At 41.8% G+C, this 21,566-nt stretch overlaps 1 protein-coding gene across 2 annotated transcripts in view; it reads right to left on the bottom strand.

Moving 5' to 3' along the window:
* The window catches only part of LOC141757725 (solute carrier family 12 member 2-like), a 62,237-nt gene that overhangs the window by 18,675 nt on the left and 21,996 nt on the right, over nt 1–21,566 (bottom strand). For both annotated transcript variants that reach the window (XM_074618452.1, XM_074618451.1), the window contains exons 2-20: nt 17,417–17,536; nt 16,027–16,102; nt 14,356–14,451; nt 12,394–12,533; nt 11,598–11,708; nt 11,392–11,500; nt 11,131–11,258; nt 9,628–9,712; nt 9,377–9,537; nt 9,144–9,251; nt 8,791–8,914; nt 8,240–8,341; nt 6,382–6,537; nt 5,837–5,936; nt 4,810–4,921; nt 3,328–3,468; nt 2,349–2,455; nt 854–933; nt 110–253 (exon numbers count right to left, since the gene is read on the bottom strand). In XM_074618452.1, the coding sequence (XP_074474553.1) occupies nt 110–253; nt 854–933; nt 2,349–2,455; nt 3,328–3,468; nt 4,810–4,921; nt 5,837–5,936; nt 6,382–6,537; nt 8,240–8,341; nt 8,791–8,914; nt 9,144–9,251; nt 9,377–9,537; nt 9,628–9,712; nt 11,131–11,258; nt 11,392–11,500; nt 11,598–11,708; nt 12,394–12,533; nt 14,356–14,451; nt 16,027–16,102; nt 17,417–17,536 (2,200 nt within the window). The remainder of the gene's footprint in view (nt 1–109; nt 254–853; nt 934–2,348; nt 2,456–3,327; nt 3,469–4,809; nt 4,922–5,836; nt 5,937–6,381; nt 6,538–8,239; nt 8,342–8,790; nt 8,915–9,143; nt 9,252–9,376; nt 9,538–9,627; nt 9,713–11,130; nt 11,259–11,391; nt 11,501–11,597; nt 11,709–12,393; nt 12,534–14,355; nt 14,452–16,026; nt 16,103–17,416; nt 17,537–21,566) is intronic.

Here is a 21,566-nt window from a genome sequence, read left to right as displayed (position 1 = left end):
ATATAAAAAAATATATATATATAAAAATATAAATATATATAAATACAAATATAAATATAAAATATAAATATATATATAAATATATATATATATTTTGAGGCAGGCTGACCTTTTTGCATTGCCGGACTGTTCTGGAGGCTGGTGGCCTTGGAGGACGGCTTGGATGAATCTGCGTCAGAGTCTTTGCTGGTGTCTATGGACACAATCACATCTTTCATCCCAGAGGACTTCTCCTGGTTGGACAGCAGCTCGTCTGGGAGGAAATGAAACGAGTGGGCAGATGGAGAGGAAGATGCAGAGAGAAGAGAGAATAAGGCAAGGAGAGGGGAAAAAAAAAAAGATGTTGGGAATTAAACATGGATTATTTTAAAGAGTGTGAGAAACAAAAACGTAGAAATGGGGAAATCAGACATAACTACTAGTTAAGCAGTCATCACAGACACAGCATCTCTTTTGAATTAAAGGGTTGCTCCAGAGATTTAACATTTCACTTCCATAAGGTGGGGGGACTCACCGATGAAATCAACAAACGATACTATCGAGTTGCATAATGGGAAATGTAGGGTCCAGCATTTTTGGAGCTTGACTCATACAGACCTCTGCAGCTTTGATTTTTGACCACTTGTTTTAACCCGTTTCTCATGAGTCCCCCAACTTAATGGAAGTGCAACACTAAAATGCTGAAGTACAGTTTTTAGTTGTTCGCAGTATCGTTATAAACTGTGTTGATTATCAATTTGATTCTTTTATATGTGATTTTGGAGACACGTCAATATTGGAAAAATCACATTGATCAACCACATTGCTAAACACTTCTCTGGAACCATGATGTGTGTATATGCATGCTTGATACCTTGTCCATGGATATGGGACACATCCAGTCCCTCTTTTAGTCGCAGAATGACAGCACCGAACTGGAAGTCAAAGGAATCACTGAAAAACAACACAGAAATAAAAGATTAAAACAGGCAGTGGACAGAATGACGTTTAGTGACAACTAAACAGATACTTAAAAAGGATGACAAATGAGCACTACTGGGAGAACTGTACATAACAAACAGCAGGTTCAAGCATGTGAAGGTTGTACCGTGTAGTGTGTACACTCAGTGTCGGCTACTCAGTGGATGGAAAGTAAAGGGCACATTGCTGAGCGTATTAGCTGTGATTTTAATATTGCTACGCTGAACCATCTCTGACCTTCAGCTCTAATGCCATAATCCCCACACTTTACAATCATTCAGCTTAAGTCCTTCATTCACAGACTCACATGACATGATTTCACATGGACCAAACACAGTACTCCTGTCTTAATACAAGTACATACAGTGTGTGTAGTAGTACCTGGAATACTCCTAATACTATAAAAGTTCTAGGTCTGGATGAGGATACTAGCCATGGTCTGGGGGCCCTGGACCCTCGTGGGGCTTAAAGGCTTCAGGTTCTAACCAATTAGCTTGTGATAATTTATTTTAGTGAATTAAGTAATTCATTGAAAATGTCTTAATTTCTGCACAAATAAAGCACACTGCAAACTAAATGTATTTTTGTAACCTGTATTATTGCATAACCATGAGGCCATAGTTTTAAAGACTATAATGTTTCAGTGTATGTTGAGCTTACACAGTACAAACTCCTAAATACATTTTTGCATCAAGTTACAAACAAATTCTTGCCCCCGGGGCTCCAGCTTTGTGTCTGTGACATCACATACGTGTTTCTGAAGCCTGTGTGAAGCAGCAAGCTAGAAGGTACTGTAGTGATGGTACTGGTATCATATGAAGTTTGAAAACCTAAGGAATCCATTGCTACCATCCACGTCATACTAGCTTTGTCATGAAGGAAGTTAAATAACACTCCAAAGTTACGCTAAAATTTAGGCGAGGAAAAACTGGTATGGCGATTGTCACAGGGGTCCCTTGACCTCGGACCTCAAAATATGTGAATGAAAATAGGTTCTATGGGTAACCACGGGTCTCCCCTTTACAGACATGCCCACTTTATGATAATCACATGCAGTTTGGGGCAGTTTTTTTCATGCAGTGTAAATGTGTTATTTTTTGCCTATTGAGCACAGCACTCCTGGAAGGAGCTAGTGGAGTAACATGAAGGTATTTCCTCTCACATGAAGGTATTTCCTCTCACATTAAGGCATTTCCTCTCACATGAAGGTATTTCCTCTCACATGAAGGTATTTCCTCTCACAACTAACATTCTTCTTCTTCAGAGAGTTTTCTCAGATGACTCAACCTCTTCAGTCTAATCAGTACAACCTTTGTATTACAATAGTGCGACTGGTGACTCTTTTCACTCAGCTTTTTAATGTGTCTCTCTGGAGGAGCTTCACTTACTGGATCATACTGATGTAAGTCTCCACGTTCATCATGTCGCCGTCCCTCCAGTCGTTCTTGAAGCCCAGCACCAGGGTGTTCGGCTTGAGTCGACCCAGGCCGGCAGCCTTGAGACGGGGGAAGAATGGAGATTACAATCTAATTCATTCATTTTTTTCATTTCCAAGGCTGGCTACATTCATTCTGGAGCAGGAAATTAAAAATGAAGCCTGTCACTGGAGCCAATTCTTATTAGATTCACTCTCAGGCTAGTTGTCACTGTCAGTTTTCACATTTGAGGTGGAAACTCTGGCAGCACCGAGGGATGCACCAATCCGACTTTTTCAGTCCCGATAGCGATACCTGGGCTTTGGGTATCGGCCGATACCGAGTACCGATCCGATACCAGTCTTTTAATTATTAAGCTGTATGCCTCACTGTGTGGACGTGACTGGGAAAGACAACATCAGGCTTAACTTAAACATTGCTTTCCTAACTTGTTCCAAATTCAACAAGACACAAGTCCAAGACAAGTGCAAGACTTGTGGTCTCGAGACCGAACTTGAGACCAAGACTGGACTCTAGTGCTACAGCCCTGAGACCACGTACGTGATACTGGGTTCTAAAAATAACATGATTTGATTTGCGATTTATTGAGATCATGTGAGAAAGTTTAAGCACAAACGGGGCCCAAAATTCAATATATTTTATAGCCTCTTACACAACGAATATTCTCAACCAGGAAAAATAACTTCAAACATTTCTTGTTGGCAACATTTTTGTGAAAAATGTGGCATTAGAATCATGTGCTTATGAACACCAACGGAATACAGTGAGCCAACACGGCTGGCTGTTGTTAGTTGTTGGCACTCGCTGTGCGAGTCTACGAGAGGCTTGAACAATGCCTCCTGAGAAAAAACGGCTATGTGCAGAGCAGTCGTATCCTCCCGAGCAAGAGAAGCTGAATCCATTTTGAGATTGAGTATTGCTGTTTTCCTACCTGGAGCAGGTACTGTGCACCCTGCCTCATGTCCTCGGCGAACACAGGCGTGTAGAAGGCCTTGGTCTCGTTCTTCAGTAGCCAGCGCTGGTACCGGGCCTGGTCTGTTGTCAGATCTTTGAAGTTTGGCCTTCTGTAACCCTGTGGACGCACACACACACATACATCAAATATAACCAATCCCACAGCCCTGCATGAAATACTGCATGTCCACATTTCTAAGGTCAGACATCACTTAATTTAATCAGATCACAGACAGGAGAATTCAACCTGTAGAACAAAGTCCTGCTCTGAACCTCCTCATCAGGGACTTTGTTTATTTCTGAAAAATAGAGCTCACAAAGCTGCTCTTCAGCCAGGAAACGGTAATGCCATTAGCAGAGAATGTTTAAACCATTTAACTTGGAAGAAATAGACGCTGGGAAGGGGAGGAGGAGGAGGAGGAGGAGGAGGAGGAGGAGGAGGGCCGATCAGAGGCCACTATTGGAGGACGGCGTGTTCCACAGAGCCAGAGGGCTGCTGGATTGCACAGAGCCTGCATTCATCCTATCAAAAAGGTCTTTCCACTATGAAGCAGTTATGACCAGCAGGGGATTTGTAAAAAGATTTTTTACACCGTGTATACAGGAGCGGAACAAAACGCATCAACATACTTGCCAACCCTCACGATTTTCCCGGAAGACTACCGTGTTTCATCGCCGTCTCCAGGTTTCCTACCGGGGTAACAATTCTCCCGTATATCTCCCGATTTATGGCAAATTTTCACGCCTTTTTTTCCTTTTCGTTATTTCAGCCTGTTTCTGAACAGTGTGTATAATCCCTACTGTTTTTACCCGGACGACAATAGAGCTACACCAACTGTTTCCCAGCGGAAGAGAGCAGTCTATGCTCGTGACACAGCGCAGTTTGAGCTCGTGTTTAAGCTGCCCTCGCCACAGCGTGCAGCAAAAAGCCGTCGTGGCGCGGCGCAAGCCGTTAGAAATAACGGGTTTCAGAGCGCAGTGGTACCGTTGTCATGTTGTGTTTGAAAGGACCTTCAGTGAGTGAGAGAAGGAGAGAGAAATGTAGAGAACTAAGAGAAAGAAATACTCAAGCAGGAGCAAAAATAAATAATAACAGATGAATATTAGTTTATGCCAGAGATTCACACGCCAAGTTCACACCAGAGGGGCGAATTATTCAGTTGTCTTTCTTGGAAGTTAAAGACGATAAAAAAATTAAACAGTCTTTGAAACGCTAATTTCTAGCATCCCTAGTCTTGTGTGTGTCGCCTCACTGTTTTGACCGATGCTCGCTGGCGTCACGTAGTGCGAGCACAAGCGCGAGCAGCAGGACGCTGACTGTCGTTCACTTCACGGCCACAGGTGTCGCTGTTAACAAGCAATTTCTGATTCTTACAGATAGTCCCTTTAAAACCAACTGTGTATGTTTTTTAGAACATATTTTTTAATAACCACAAAAGAAGAAGTAGTATCTACTCACCGCGCGAATATGACCACAGATCATCAGGCCTACGTTCTTGGTGAAGCTGTGGACCAGATCCAGAAGAGCTGGACGAGAGTTGGGGTAACCAGTCATCACCAAACACTGGGGTCTGCAATCAGACACATCCAACAGAAAACATCAACACTGTTTCTACTGTATATATATATATATATATATATATATATATATATACACACATAGTATATTCATCTTTTGCCGTGACATTTACAGCATTGCTAGCTTTTTAAATGAGCAGCTTGACCTTCACAGTGGCCTCTAGTCTTCTTAGCAAAGGACAAAAAACAGGAGCAGAGTAGCGCACATCAAAGCAAATATGTTAAGCACCACGGGATTTAATGGAGGCGCTGAGAGGAGACAAGAGGGAGCTCAGAGGAACACACGAGTCATTCTGAAGACACCATCAGATGCCTTTTAATCTCCTGCTTGGTTTGCTGCCATGGGAACAGTCCGAAGGCACATCACTATCACTAATACGTCCTCAAACACACCACATGTGCAAGCATGCAGAGAATGAACATGTGTAACATGGTGGACACAGAAATAATAATAGTACCTGCTCTGAGGTGTATTTCAAGTTTATGGATCATGATAAAAATGATAATAAATACTATTACATTTCCAATTGTTGATGTTCCAGTACCATTTTTTCCTCCCCGATTATAATAATTAGTATTTTTTAACAGCTGTATACTACTAACCCTGTATGGATGTGATGTGATTGCTATCATTGTTGTATGCCCTGGCTCAGGTTAAACCCTTTGAACATGAACAAATATATACAGTGAATGATTCCCATATTTATTATCTAGTTTAATATTAAGTAATATTGATGTCAACCATATCATCTCGTCCTGGCCACAAATAAAGTTCAACAACAGCGCTTGTTTATGTGTCAAAACATTAGCCTATGAGTCTTGCGTTGCCATAACTCCGTGACCACACAGTCTGATGAGATACCACCTGGTCCAGCTTTAATGGTGGGGTGCTTCTTTGTGTTTTGTACCTGAAGTTCTTGATGTGGTCCTCCACTCCGCTGAGGTGCAGAGTGTGGGTCAGGGCCTGGTGGTAGGTCAGAGCCTGGGTCGACGAGCCCCAGTTCACATCTGGAGGGGGAGGACGCATGCAAAGCAGAAACACACAGTTCAGTTGGGAAGTGTGTTTACGGGTCGTCCTGCTGGGCCAAAGGCCGTCTGACCCATGCGGTGTTACAGGCAACGGGAAGGCCTTGTATGTGTGTGTAGCTGCATGTCAAACTGAGTGTGCACACAGGTGTGTGTGTTCAGAGCAGCAAGGCCGGCTTTGTGTTTGCAGAGGTGCACAGATGTGTGTTGGGGGGGGCGCGGAACAACTTGACAGCTCAGTATCGTGTAGCAGTGCAATATATTAAACCACACTTTGTTTACAATTTTTCACTTCTAAAGTGAACAGTCAAACGTTTTTTGGAAATGCCACGACAGAGATAGGTCAGATCTTTAAGGCCCTGACACACCAAGCCCACAGTCGGACTTCGGACAGTTTGGGAAAAATGACTCATGCTTAACTACTCACCTGGCTTCTTGTAGCTGACGTAGATAAAAAGACCCAGAACGATGACGTTGGTGAGGAGAGCGGCCCACCAGTTGATGACAAACATCACCACGCAGCACAGAATCGCTCCAGCGAGAGAAACCCACATGTTGTAGTATTTGAAGCTGGGACGCCATCCTGCAGCACCGATGAAAACAAGTCAGAGCGTTGCAACAAAAAGGGCGAATACTATTTTGAAAACATCAACTTAAGAGTGCTTGTCACATTCTGTATCTGTATCACAATGTTTGCAAAAAATTAATAATGATGGTAAAGCGAGGAAATGTACGTGTTAAGGTTGAGTAGAAGTCAAAGACTCCTTAAACTGGGATCAAATTAAGTCAGACCTGCAATTCAAAAGACTAAAAATCAGGAGACAATGTGGCCATCCTCCATGAAAGGAAACATTTTCCAATAATTGTCATCGTTAACATGGCCTTACAATAGTAAATGTTGCTGTTAAAGAGCATGGATTAAGTTGAAGTTGAAGATATGTGCTTGGGTTAAGGAATGGGAGTTAGCCGCCTGTTAGACTGGAGACCAGAAGGTTATACCATCTATTAGAGACCATATTTGTTTACTGGGTACCACAGAAACTAGACTAGTGGGATTTTAGTGATGGGATACAGTCAGACTGTGTGTGGTTACACAATGACAGCTTCTAAACAAACCACAGGACATAAAGGGTACATTGATGGTGCAGCCCCATGCAGGGGTTTTATGTGTCCCCAAGAGTGGGGAGAGATTGGCCGTGAAGAGGCCAGAACACCAAAATGGGGTAGTAATCGTTTGTGGTTGCAGAGGCAGTAAAATCCTTAAATCAATGTCTGTATTACTGCTTGCCTCTAATTTGGGCATGTACCATTTAAGTCCATGTAATTATATGACCTGCTTGGAGTAATTAGAAGCAGATAGAGAATCTGTACCTGGAGTTCTGCTAGAGCTTTGGTATTGTGGGGGAAAAAAATAAACAACTCAATATATAAAAGATCAACTACTGCATGTGCATTTCATTCAGATATTCTGTACAGTCTAAAGGGCCAGTTCACCCAAATTACAAAAAACAGTGGTATCCAACCATAGATAGTTTGGGTTTCATTTTGTGCCTGAGGCCCTGTTCAGACCTGGTATTAAGATGCGTCCTCAGTGATCGGATCACAAGTGGACAGTTCTAAGTACAGGTGTGAACACACTCAAGATGCATTGAGATCGGATCTTTCAGACTACATTCAGACGTGGTCTGGGCCTCATATGGCCACATTCTTTTAGCAGTGTGTACGTGAACGTGTCCTGGGCCACATTAAGGACTGCCTACTGACGTCGCGCCGGGATGCGCGGGTTCTCTGAGCTCCTCAGGTGAATAAACAGCCTTCTACATTTATGACTTATTGTCTGGATATCATTTTCTTTGTTTGTATTGTATTAATTGTTTGCACTGACCAACAGTTGAAATTTAGCCACTTGGCTCACACTGGCACATTTACAGCCATGTTGACCAATTATCCTGTAAAGAAGTTGTGTAAACGGTCATCTGACTGCTACTGCAGTACACCTAAAAAAACACACCTTAATTCTACTTCAGATTTTCTGTTAGCTTCTCCATAGGCAGTCTATGACAGGAGCCGTCTTGTGAGCTGTAAAAGCTCGAAGCTTTTAAAGCAGTTAAACATGTCCTGCGCTGTAGAGTGCCTCAAAGTGATTCCTTTTAAAACCCCCATTAAACATCATATGACTCGTGACTCGTCATCACGGCCCGGTGAGTCGCTCGTTTTTACAATTACACGAGGGATGTCTCTTATGATAAGTTCCTCTGTAGCCCTAATTTATTTTTTGATCTTACCTGGTGAGTTAGCCAGTGAGGCGTGGAATACAGAGAAGTTGATCAAGGCATAGGACGCCAAGAAAAAGTTGGAGATGATGGGGGCAATTACGTTCAACTTAGCTGCAAGAAGAAAACACAAAACAGTCAACTTACATTGGGTCAATACTCAAATGTCATGTCCTCTGGTCCTTTCAGCCAGGGCAAAACTAAATGGCTTGTAATTTGATTTAATTGAGTCACAATGGAAAATATTTTTCTAGTAAGTTTTCAGGATGTAATTTGGTGCTAATTATGGGCAAAAAAAGGAATATGTTTGAAATGATTGGTCCATTCAAACTAAAGTAAATGAATTATTCATTTATTAAATTAATTGTAAAAGCCCCAATTGAACACTTTTCAACATTACAGATCCTTAAAATAAAGTGCTACTGAAAAATCATAATTTTGTTGTTGTTTTGTTCATAATTTTTCAATGAACACTACAGCCTCTAGGCTTTTAGTCTTGTTTTTGTGATCTCATACAATAACCTTATTGTCAGAGTACAAATGAGCGATGTGTGCAGAAGTACCGATGAGGATGAAGGCCAGAGCGATGCCGAAGGTCAGGATGTAGCCTCGGAGGGGCTCGTTGTTCTTGCCGTAGCCTTTGGCGAACATGGCCAGGCCGGGGTAGATGTTGTCCTTACATAACGCCTGTGGAAATTAGAGGTGTAAGAAATCCCGGCCCAGGATAAGCGGAAGAAAATGGATGGATGGAATATATCACCTTGCTTACAGTATCGCAATACGTCGCAATATATTGAATCGTAACCCCTGTATCAAGATACATCTTGTATCGTCAGATTCCTGCCAATACACCAGTAAATTGCTCACTGGTTATTAGTTCAATCCGTTAGATGAAGCAGTTTCGGTCGGGTCTTACCTGAAAAACTTTAGGGGCGCTGACTAAAGAGGCCAGAGCTGAGGACAGAGTGGCAGAGAAGATTCCAGCAGTGATGATGGGCCCAAAACCAGAAACTATGCTCATCACCTGAAAGGAAGATTAAAGGCAAACTGTTTGACTTTTGTACCCAACAACCACACTTTTAACCTCCTAGTGTCCGAAATGTTCCTAACATACTTCAAACCTTGTCTTCTGATAGAGCTGCTTCATACCTGGAAGTCATTTTGGAGTCCGAACTTACAGTCCCCTTTTTCACTCTTGCACGAAGAGAAATCGTAGCCAAATTTGCAGGCGGCATCGGTGCAGTTCGTCATGAACTGAGCACTGAGCGTGTCATTCGCATTTCCGGTGGCGTCTCTCACAATGCAGGAGCCTGGTGTGAAACAAGTACACAAAACTCTGTTATTCACTTGAAAAAGTGCAGATTCTTACAGAACATTGCATTTAGTATGTGCTATTGTACCTGTTGAAATAGCAACACCCAGGTAGACTATTCCTGTGATCACTATGGCCAGAAGGGTTCCTCTGGGAATGGCCAGCTGTGGATCCTGCAACAAACAACCACAACACAGACTAAGATAACAAGCAACCCATCTATCAAAAACCTTTTAATCCTTATCAATAAAGGGCTTTTAGATGATGTCATCAATTCTCTGACTGCCACACTCAAGGTCATCAAGCTCAATCACGGTGACGCTGTGACTCGTTTCACTATTTCCAACAGAGTAAATCGATAAAAGCCCCCCCACACATTCACCTGTGTATAAAAATCTACACAGACAACAAGTTTGTTTTGACAGCTTTAGTCAAATCTATTACATCTCTTTTTCAAGGGGGGTTTTGTCAGGGTTTTTCCTGGCTCAAAATGAGGCAAATTGTGTTCATTTTAAAGTTAATTGCATCAATCTGGTGCACTTTGAGAGCAAAATGAGGAGACTAGATCTTGTACTCTTGTAAACAACTTTGTGCTATAGCAGTGGTGGACTGTAGGCTACTCAAGTACTGTACTCAAGTACAATTTTGAGGTACAGCAAGCACTCACTCAACGGCCCCACGAGCCACTTTCCCCCCAGGCCCCGGGCCTTTCCTAGTCGAACCACGGCAGTGTGCTGACCGGCGTGGAGGAAACGCGCCCGGTGAGGGCCAGCCATCCCATCCGTTGGATGTTTTAGGAGAACTGGATACAGCGTTGGAGGCGGATAACTCTGGATTCGGCTATTAGTTCATTTTACAACTTTAAAAACTGAATTTTTTTAAATAAGGGCTATTTAGGTGTTCGTACTGGGGAGTTGATTCACCTAAAAAAAAATTATCTGCTGAGTAACAGACGTCTCTTTCCCAATGTAAGTCTATGGGAAAAAGTATTTTTGGGCCCAATGCATCACGTGACGGACACGAAAGTTGTAGTACCACCGTTTGACCACCACGAAAGTTGGGATCGACGACCGGCGCTCTTACTGGGGGCTTGGTTGAGAAGTGTAGTATTTTTTGGGGTTCATTATGAAACTGTTCAGGCACACACTATTAACACCAGCAGTCAATATAAAACTATTAAAACATCAAACAGCAGGGAAAAAGGAGTTTTGTTTACTGTAGTGATTTTTTTGCTGCGGTGGCGTTACCAGACGTTACCAGCGGAAACACTGTCGCTCCCGCTTTGCAGCGGTCCTGCTGAAAATATTTTTTCTTCCCCTTTGGCAGTTTTGGCAGCGCCTTTCCTGTTTCACTGTGCTGGTTATGATACAGCACCACCACCACAACGGCGCAATGCCGCAATTGCAGTTGCAAATGACTAATCCATCATGTGCAACGCAATACGCATATTAGAAAATAGTGTTTTCTGTGAAGACACCCATGAGAGTTTTGTCGAGAGCTGGAGGCGGGGTGAAATTTGACGGCGGAAGCCTCCTCGTAATTCTCTATGTAGGAAAACCCTGGGTTTTGTTAATAGTTACGGATGACTTACAGCAAGGTCTCCTGAAATGTTGGCTCCGGCCAGAATACCAGTGGCTGCAGGGAAGAAGATGGCGAAGACGGAGAAGAACGTCTCCTGGCCTCGGAAGTCAGGACCCATGTTTTCCCACATGATTTTACCTGACAGGAAAAAAGGGAATTTAAAACACCAAAACACTGCTATAGCTAACCTCCCTCTGGGTTACGAGGTGGTCCAGATGTTAATTCTGCCTTAAAAAGAAGTTTCACTTGAGAAATCAGTGTGCGGTCATACCGTCATAGCCAAAGAAGCCCTGAGCTTCCTTTGTCGTGACAGGAATGAAGCTTCCGATGAAGTAGTTGATGATGGCGGTGATGAGGACGATGAGCAAGAATATCTGGGCCTACAGAGAAGAAAAAAAACAATTCAGATAACCAACTCATTTGTCACAACGGATCTACTTATCTGTCAGTGTATCAGAGATGGGATCCTGTCTGTACCTTGGCCTCCCATTCCATTCCTGCCACGGAGATGCCCAGGAGAAGGATTACTGTGATGGTGCCGATGATGCGGATATCGTTGTCCTGATCTGTCATAAGGGCGTCTACACCCTGAGAAACAATACATAGAGTTAAATAGTATAACAATGCCTAAGTGCTCACACTGTAGTTCTTTGATAGGTATTTTTACTCAGTATAATAGTTTAAACAGAAGTCCAAAGATGGGGAGCTCATAAATGAAGCTAAAATTAAAATACGAAATTCTGAAGCATTCTTGTTTTAACCCCGGTCTCGAGGTTAAAACAGGAATATTTGTTTGAATAGTTCGAAGACCTCCACAGAGCGATCACATTCAGTTTGCCTTAACACTGACAGCGAAACAGTAAGATAGGGATGCACCAATACCGATACTGGATCGGATATCCGGCCGATACTGACTCAAAAAGCTGGATCGGGTATCGGTGACAATGGATCCAATCTATTCAATTTAGTTCTATGTTTATATACTATACACATTATACAATATAATTTTAATTCCTGTTTAAGTTTTGAAAATAATAAATACAAATTATGTCAATTTTGAAGTTTTTTTTTACCAAGACGCTTGTGTATGAATTATTATTTTAATAATAAATACAAATTCTGTTCATTTTGAAGATTGTTTTTACTAAGTTACTGGTGTACGATTTATCATGTAGCCAGGAGAGTCGAGGTGGGGGAATTGCACAAACAAGACAAGAGACGCAGTAGTAATAACTAACTGTATGAAAGTACCATAAGGCACAAAGAGACTTACGGCAAGAAGTTGCACAACAGTTTCAGCAAAGCCCACCACATACATGGCTACAGCCACTGCATTGGCAAAGGCAAAGATCAGACCAATAGATCCTCCAAACTCTGGGCCCAGACTCCTCGAAATCAGGTAATATGCTCCACCTGGAAATAAAAGTTAAAGGACATGACGTTAGTAAAAGTTGTGAAAACTTAGATTAAACTGATAGTATAGATTTACTATTTTTGTATTGGCTATATGTATATTGTATTATTGACTATATGTATTATATGTATGCTGTTTTGTTTATACATAACATTGCATCTGAAAGGATTGCACTGGGGAATAACTGTCAGCTGTCTGTCCCCCTGTCAGTCCCCCCACCGACACCTGTCACAATAACTCTTTTTGTTGAAGTAATAAGAAGAAATAATTGTCATAAACAATATTATCGTCATTTTAAGATCATTTTATGCCACTGATAAAATGATAATATAATAGAATAATAATGCTTAATAATAATTCTTGATAATAATTCTTAAGAATATTCAGACATTGGAATTTGAATGTGAAAAAAAATATGTAACTATTTTCTAAATGAATAAAATAAAACCACACAACCAAAACAAAAATAAAAAATGTACTCTCAGGCTCTGTTAACAAAAATGCCCCCAAGTCTTATAATGGTAGAGAAAACCCTGCTGTTTACTCTGGCATCATGTTGGCTAAAATGTTGGTGACGTCCTTATGCAAAACAAACACGCATGTAATCACAACTGGCAAAATCAAGGTCAGCAAAAATTATCAAGGTCATGTCCATATAACGTACAATAAGTCGATAACGTAATTCCTCTCAGAGTGTGACGTGCTAGAGAACACCACAGCCCCACAGAACCAACAGTTGGGAGAGGTCTCCAGGGCAGCAGCCCATGCTCCACATCAAGCTTATTTTAGTTCCAGGATCACATATCACACTGCCAATCAACTGTTTGGAAAAAGTGTGTCTGGCTGGGCGTGCTACTGCTACTTAGCCTGCAACAAAGCAGATTAGAGTTACCAAGAGGTCGGGCTGGAAAATACAGCAGCACATAAAACGTTGGGCTGTGTTGTGGATGGTTCTGTCTATGGTACACTGTTGTAGAACAATTCATTTGATGTATCCAGGCACAAATGGAGCTCAATTTGGTCTGACCAGTCACTAAATGGTTAAAAATATCTGATCAGTACACCTTGATCCTACCTTAGACAAAACAATCCCCAACTCAAGGTCCACATGCTCACTTTTTCCCTGAGCTTGCAACCACAACAAGCTGCCTTCACACGATAAGAGATTTGCTCTTCGCCTCACCGTCTGTGTTGGAGTGACCTCCGTCGGGTGATGAGGACCGTGTCATATGGATGAAATATGCGATCACAATTTTGGCTTCCCACAATTAAATGACAACAATTAAATTGAGAGCATAAAATTCAGTATAGTTTAAGTAGCCCTCATTAGCATATGACTGTCTCGAGAAGGACTCTCAGCAACCAACCATCTTATTGAGCACAAAAGCCCCATTTGACACTACTTTCTGTCCGCCTCAAAGCAGAGAAAGAACCCAATTAAAGGAAAACTACATTTTGCAAGCCTGTTTTTCCCGAGTGACTGAGGAATGTGTTAATATCCATGTCGGACCACCCAGTCAGAGCTGCCCCTGCTTCCATTCACTTCGACGTCGAAGTGTTGCAATCTGCAAACTCATTGAATTTCTCGTCTCGCTGAGATGACTGGGAGAGATGTGTGTCTAACCCCTTCTTTAATCTGACTCCAAATAAAGCTGCACACATGATGCTATCACTGTGATGGATGACGGAGAGCTGCTCACGCTGGTTAGAATCACACAGGTGGATTACCTCGTTTCACACCAAACAGCAGGAAGAGCTTAAAGTCGACCAGTGGTCACTGGTGTTTTGTGATCATTCTACAGAAGAAAGTGATGTATATACCTCCTCGTACAAATCCGTTGGTGGCGATGGCAGAGGTGGAGAGGCCGGTGATGGTTGTCACTACGGTAGCCATGGCAACAATCAAACAGGCGAGAGCTGCAAAAAAAACAAAAAGACACGGTATGAACTTTATGAATCTCTTGAATGAAAAGAATGTGCAACACCGTCGACAGTTTTCTAGCAGGCCTTCCATTAACTCAGACAGCTCTGTGAAAAGTAACAAAGACGAGCTACTGCAGTGAAGTCGGCCACATGTGTCACTTTGTGGTGATATTTCACATCAAAGCGGAGAATTATCAACACGTGCTGGAGGGGAGGGGGGTCAGGGACAGTGGGGAGTTGTGTGTGTGTGAAGTGAGAAAATAACTGAAACAGAGTGTTGAACACCGGGTCATTTATTTAGGTCTTTGTTAAGCGTCCTTGGGTTTCATGAAAGGCGCTATATAAATCCAAGATATTGAAATGGCCACCCAGCGAGCACCGAAATGTCAATAAATATGGGATGTGTGCCACACTGGCTCGCTAACTCTTCTGCACGGTGCTATTTGAATTTGTCAGTTATGTGCAGTCTTTGTCACATCAGAGTAAAACATTGGCTGTGTATCAAACAGGCTCCCGACCCGCTGGCTGCTCTGATCCTCTGTAGCCTGGATTATCTAACATTTTAAGGGGATTATTAAAATGAAAAACAATTGGCCAAAATGATAATTTGTAAATCAATTACTCACCCTGCACTACGATGAATTATAGGGCTGTGTATTGGCAAGAATCTGGCGATACGATATATTGCGATATATTGCGATACTGTAAGCTATCAAGCGGTCAAGAATGAATATCCATCAGACCATAATCGTGTTTTTGCATGTTTCAAGTCATGTATTCTTCACATTACTGATACATGTGAACAAATGCTGAAGTGTTTTACAGTGTGTTGTCTGGTTTCCAGTATGAAAATCACCTTGTACAGACTCGACATACAGTATTATTCATTACAGGAAACATCATGACTGTTCATTTCTGCCAATGGTTCTGCCAATGTAACTGTTGCACGAATATTTATTTCGTAATCTGTATTGCATTATCATGTGACAATAAGTTGGGCCACAGTAAAAGCAGACAGGATGTTTACTGGAACTAAAACAGTTTCAAGGCTCTTCAAGCTGACGTCACAGTATAATACTGTAAAACAAATATCTGCCTGGAAGATAGAAATCAACCTCACAAACAAAAGTAGTAATGCAAGTAAACTTTATTTGTAATAAGTGGCGTCCGGTTGATTGGAGCCTAAATATGTCATCCTGACATCAGAACAGTCTGTACACTGATCACAGATTAATGGCGTGATGTGACAGCTGATAAGACGGAGCCATCTACCTGATAATGTGGTGATTTTCTGTGTTCACAAGTGATGTTTTTAAACATGTCAGATCCAATGTAAGATTGGCCGTGCCATTGTTGTTCCTCAGCATGATAACGCAACGCAAAAACGTTTCTGAACAGGAAGAAGGAGTCTTACACCATCTGCTTTTTCTGTTCTCATGCTTTCAACAACCGCAGTCAGATTGCACACACACACAACTTCCTATGTCCAAAACACAAACAACTGAGAGCTGAAAATGATTCTAAACAGGGGATTACATTGTCATCTCCTCATGGGTGATCTCTACTTACCAATTCCAGCTTGACCCACGATCCATGACATGCGAATGAAGAGCATCACACCCCAAATGTTCAACATGCAGCGGACCTGCAGAGAGAGGGGGGGGGGGGGTTACTAATGAGGTTTTACTAATGAAGGTTTCCACCATTACAGGTCTAAACAAAAAAGATTGCCCGCTTGCCCCTGGGGCAAGTAAAATGACACGTCGGGTTTGTAAATCTAGCAACTCACTTGCCCGAAAGTAGCTAAGGAGGGAGTCATCTTGCTTCCTTCTCATCTCTGGCCCTGTTCAGACCTGGTATTAACATGCGTCCTCAGTGATCGGATCACAAGCCGACAGCTTTAAGTACAGGTGTGAACGCACTCAGATCGGATCTTTCAGGACCACATTCGGAGGTGGTCTTAGCCACATATGCAATATCGCAATATCGATATCGAGGTATCATAAACTTAATTTCTGAACCAAAATCCCAACAGGGATTGTGTTCATTTCCTTGGTATTGATTGACTGTATGCTGCTTACAAAACTGTTTTCATAGTGTCTGCATTATGTAGGTTACAACAAAATCTTATTGTCTGGTTGCCGTGCAACCAAACACAGACATAAACTCACTTAATACTTCTGTATCTCCAGAATCATACTTCAAGAAGATTATATTCAGAAAATACCATTCACAACTTGATAAAAGCCCTCGGAAACCAAAAGACATGAGGATGAGTGTGAGGTTAGCATTAGAGAGGAAGTAAGGACTTCTCTTGTCAAAATAAAAGCAGGCTGATAGTATCCAGACACACGTCATCCTCTGCCGACTACACTTTGAATACATTTAAACATGACTCTCAGTTGCTGGGAGGAATTCCTTCCTCAGTGGTTTAACCAGCAACCAACCACTATCTGAGCCACCAGTAATTCACACTCATGGTCCAAAATCCTTAACAGAGTGTCACCTACTTGCACATATACTGGCACACTTCTCATCTGTGATCCACTTCATTGAGTTTAACAGACCACTTGGACATATCATGAACATGAGAGGGACTTTAAGGACAAAACTATAAGACCAATACAGACGTCAGGTTTGTTGGCCCTTATTATAGTAAAGCTCCAAAATGTGAGACATCATGTGGAACCGTTGTTAAAGAGGACAAAGAGTAAAGTTATTTATCTTTCAGTATGCAAGCTGCAAAATTTAAAGTAGCATTAGCAGTAGTTCCAGTTTTGCACATGTACTAATATGATCTGTTATATAACACTTTTACATATTCCCAGAGTCTACATTGTGATTTTGACAGTGCTTGTGGGTAATTTGACTTGAAGAATAAAAAATCTCTCAACAAGTAATGACAAAAGAAGATTTAATGACTACAAAAGAAAGCAGGGTTTGAAAGAAAGTGACTCACCAGCACCCCCTTAACCCAGCCAAACTTCACCACTCCTTTGGACTCGGCTGCTTCTTTAGCGGCAGCCTCCTCAGCCGGGGTCAGCTCATCCCCGTTGGCAAACCCATCCTCAAATGGCTCCTACAAAGCACAAAAAATAAAATCATGTTAATGTGTGGCGAAACATTGGTGATGTCATCTATAGCTCGCTGAACATTACTACTCATGGTAATGTTAGAGTCAGAACATTCATATATGGTCAAAGGGGGTGAATCCTGAGTGTAGCTGTGGTGGGACAAGCAAGAAACTCCAATGGTGGAGTATGACTGGCTGAGACGAATGTCAATCGAGCAAATGCGACCCAAAACACTCTTCTCTTTTTGGCCTTAATATCTCCAATCATTTTCAAAATCAAGAAAATGGAAAAATAAATTCTAAATAAAAGGGAAAATTGTAGAAACAAATGTTGTGTTTCACAAGAAAGGTTGGTACTTCTCTACATCATTACTTCATTCATGTTGACTGCAAGTCAGATTAGGGCTGGTTTAGTATATTGGTGTCACCGTAACGGCACACATTTTCAGTATTTTCAAGATTCAAATCTGATCTTGTAACAGAATAAAGACTGCTCTGTGTAATTTTGGACAAAATATAACATGTAGGGTTCTGACTTGCCTGTATTTCCATGTGATGGGCTACTTTTAATTAACACCATAATATGTATGTATACAGAAAAAAGGACGTTAAGAGGCGAAATAATCATGTACATGTGATAAAAACCCACTGGCTTTCTCTTGACAACACTGGCTCTTTAAAACACACAGACACACTCTGACGGTGCTCGTCTGTCCCTGTGTTACTACAGCAGTTAAAACACAGGAAGCCTCCCTCCTGTGCACAGACAATGCTGTGACGTTGGTGGCCTCCCTGCCAGGACTCTTTGGGTATACGGCATACTATCCTTTCTGCATTTATAGCACTTGTTATAAGCTCATGATGAACATGGGACATCTACAAACCAATCCTCTGCTCTTATTCTGAAGCTCCCCCAGCATTTCCTCCCTCCCCCCCTCTATGGCCGGGAAGATTGAACATAAAAGGGTGTCTGACAAAAATAAGCTTAACAGCAGGACTTCAGAACGGCTCTGACATCCTTTACAACAGCAGAACAAAAGTGAGTCATTACCATCAATGCCGTGGCATAATGTTATATGGCAGTTAATTAGCTGGAGACTGGAATGCTTTATTGAGAGCCACAATAGAAGTGAGGGCTGGAATGAACAACACTGACAATGTTGATGTCCTTAGAGGATTGCTGCTTAGAAAGATAAAAATGTTAAAACATTTTCCCTCTGAGGACCATGATTGTGTTCAGCAAATGTTAAGACAATCAGACAATGAAATGATGTAATACACATGCAAATTGGGTTTAAGGTTAGGCCAGGGGTCAGCAACTTTTACTATCAAAAGAGCCATTTTAGGCAAAAGAAAATCTGTCTAGAGGCCACAAAACATTAGAGCATTGTGATGAAGGTAACACAGTTTATAGTCTAAGTATATAGTATATAAGTCTTTTTTCTCATAAACCTATGACTGTATTCTCGTAATATTATGAGTTTAGTCCTCAATGCGGCCCTAATACTCCATCGTACCGTCGTACGTTAGACCCACAACAATGATATTAAAAATGTTATTCATTTCCAATTTTAAAAATCCACAGGGAGCCACTGGAGAGGGGCTTAAGAGCCGCTCCGGAGCAGATGGTTCCCATTCGAAAATGTCTTTTTTTTTTACAGTGGTGTTGTTTCATATTCAGACAGTTTTCTCTGGATATGGTATGGATGACCTTGGGTTTATGGATCCAGTGGAAGCACTGTGTCATTTTACAGCAGTGGAGAGGAAGTGCGGTGATACAGTTCTGGCCTGCTGTGCGGACCGTGTTCATTGATCAGTGGCGATGTGCGCATGCCCTCAGGGTCCATGTCCATGACAGTTAATGTGCACATCTGAAGAGTGACAGACACTGACTAATTGTGCAAATTAACACCTTTCATCGATGCATATTATAAAGGATACTGAACAACCCCCCCCACAGACACACAGACACACACTGATATTAACAGTGAGTCATATCAGATGCATTTCTTAGTGACCAAAGACTTAGTTTGTATTTTCCTCTGACAGGGTAGTGATTCATGTATTACGGGTAATAAATGCATATATTTAATAGATGAATCGAATTTTTCCCACCCCTATGTATCATTATTTTTTTTAACGATTTTGAAATTGATTTGTTTAATCCCAGAATCGATGTATTTGCTTCATTTGAGTCAATGCGGAGGTAGAAGGAAGTTACCTTCTACCTTTCTTTGTGTCAGCATTCATTTAATAATTTACTGTAAACTAACATGGCTGCATCCTGAAGGGATGGGGCAATGTCTATGGTAAGAAAAAGAGAGGAAACGTGAAACAAATGGGAATGAACATCTCTCAGCAGCACAGAGGCTCTTTTACAAACGGCATATAAATAGGTGTTATAAATTATCCAAGAGTGCCGGGCCTGAGCTGTGGGAGGGAGAGAGGGAGGGAGGGCTTGAGCATCACTCAGCATCCCTTCACCTGGGCCATCTGTCAACATGAACACCCTGCCTGTGTCCCCCTCAATGACTCAGCAACACCGCTGCGTTCTAGCTATGGCAGCCAGACAGGCTGCAGGCAGCCAAAATCCATCTTCACATCAGGTTTAGCTGCTGTTCCGAATGGATTTGAACCCTTAAATCTCATTAAAGGTTTTATTCATCAATCTTCTTAAAAGCCAGAACGCGATGTTAGGGTATTCTGTTCAGTTTAAGGTGATTGGTAAATGGTTTTCTAGTCTTCTGAACATTTAAAGCGCTTTACACTACATACTGCTGGCAGAGGCTGCCATGCAAGGTGCCAAAATGCCAATCAGGATCTAATCTAAATACTCATCCACACACACCGATGGCACAGCCTTCGGGAGCAATTCGGGGTTCAGGATCTTTCCCAAGGACACAGCCGGGGAGCTCAGAGGTAGAGCGGGTCGTCCACTAATCGGAAGATTAGAGATTCTGAGCCACAGTTTAAGGGGCCACAACTGAACTTGCTAATAAAACTCAAACAACGGTATAGCAATTATTTATTCAACATTTAAGTAACCATTATGTCCTGATATAGCTGCATTGTTAAAAGTGAAAGGGATTTCTTTGTTGACGGAAAAAAAATCTTTTCTTCTTTAGCCGTTTATTAGCATCAAGCATAAAGTGTTCCTTTTAGCATTAACGTAAAATGAAGAGCCCTAAATAAAGGCCCAATCCCAAAATCCACACTCACAGACTTTGAAGCGCATTCCCACAAAGTCTGTGAGGGTTTAGGGACGTCCCGCTGTCAAATCATCAAGTCCTTGAGGGCTCTGTCACAGACATTTTGAGCCCTTTATGAACACTTTCCGTAAGTCTGCATTTCTGCAGACTTTGCCTGAGGGAATTACCCACAATTCATAGAGTTGTGACGTTAAACACAAGGTTACCACAGTTACCAGGGGAAGCCCTGAGGCGTATAAAAAGGTAAACAAAGAGGACGGCACACGGGTGTTCAGCCAGGCACATTTCAAATTGCTTATAAACATTAACATATATTACAGACCTGGTTTATTAATCAACCATTTCTTTTAATTTTGCTTAATGAAGTTTGACAAAAACAAGTAAATTGATTATTTGACAGAGCCTGGAAGATGTTCAAATCGGCAGTAAAAAAAATAAAATATAAAAATGGTAACGTGATATTTCGGCGCAAAGTGCTGTCCCATTCATATTTATACCGTTTCAAGCCCTTGTAGCCTCTCACACGCAACCATTTACCAGGTAACATCAGTCAAGTCCCTGAGGGTTCAGGGCTTGAGGCCTTAGGGGGGGACATTGGGATTGGGCCCAAGTGTCAGAATGATGAATCAAAAAAAACAATTGGTGCAAAAATGCATTGTGTAATGGAGGCTATGGGACCAGAAGCTAGCGTGGAAGTGGGACAGGACTTGGCTCTCTATACATTTTGTCGGAGAATACCCAACTTCTGGAGATACTGGTAGTGCAGGTTCTAATTAGGGCTGAATATTGAACTTTAATACTTTTGGGACACTGAATGAAATAATAAA

The sequence above is a fragment of the Sebastes fasciatus genome, chromosome 19 (assembly GCF_043250625.1).
Source record: "Sebastes fasciatus isolate fSebFas1 chromosome 19, fSebFas1.pri, whole genome shotgun sequence".
Taxonomy (NCBI): domain Eukaryota; kingdom Metazoa; phylum Chordata; class Actinopteri; order Perciformes; family Sebastidae; genus Sebastes; species Sebastes fasciatus.
The sequence above is the reverse complement of the archived record's forward strand: the minus strand, read 5'-3'. Positions and strand labels throughout refer to the sequence as shown.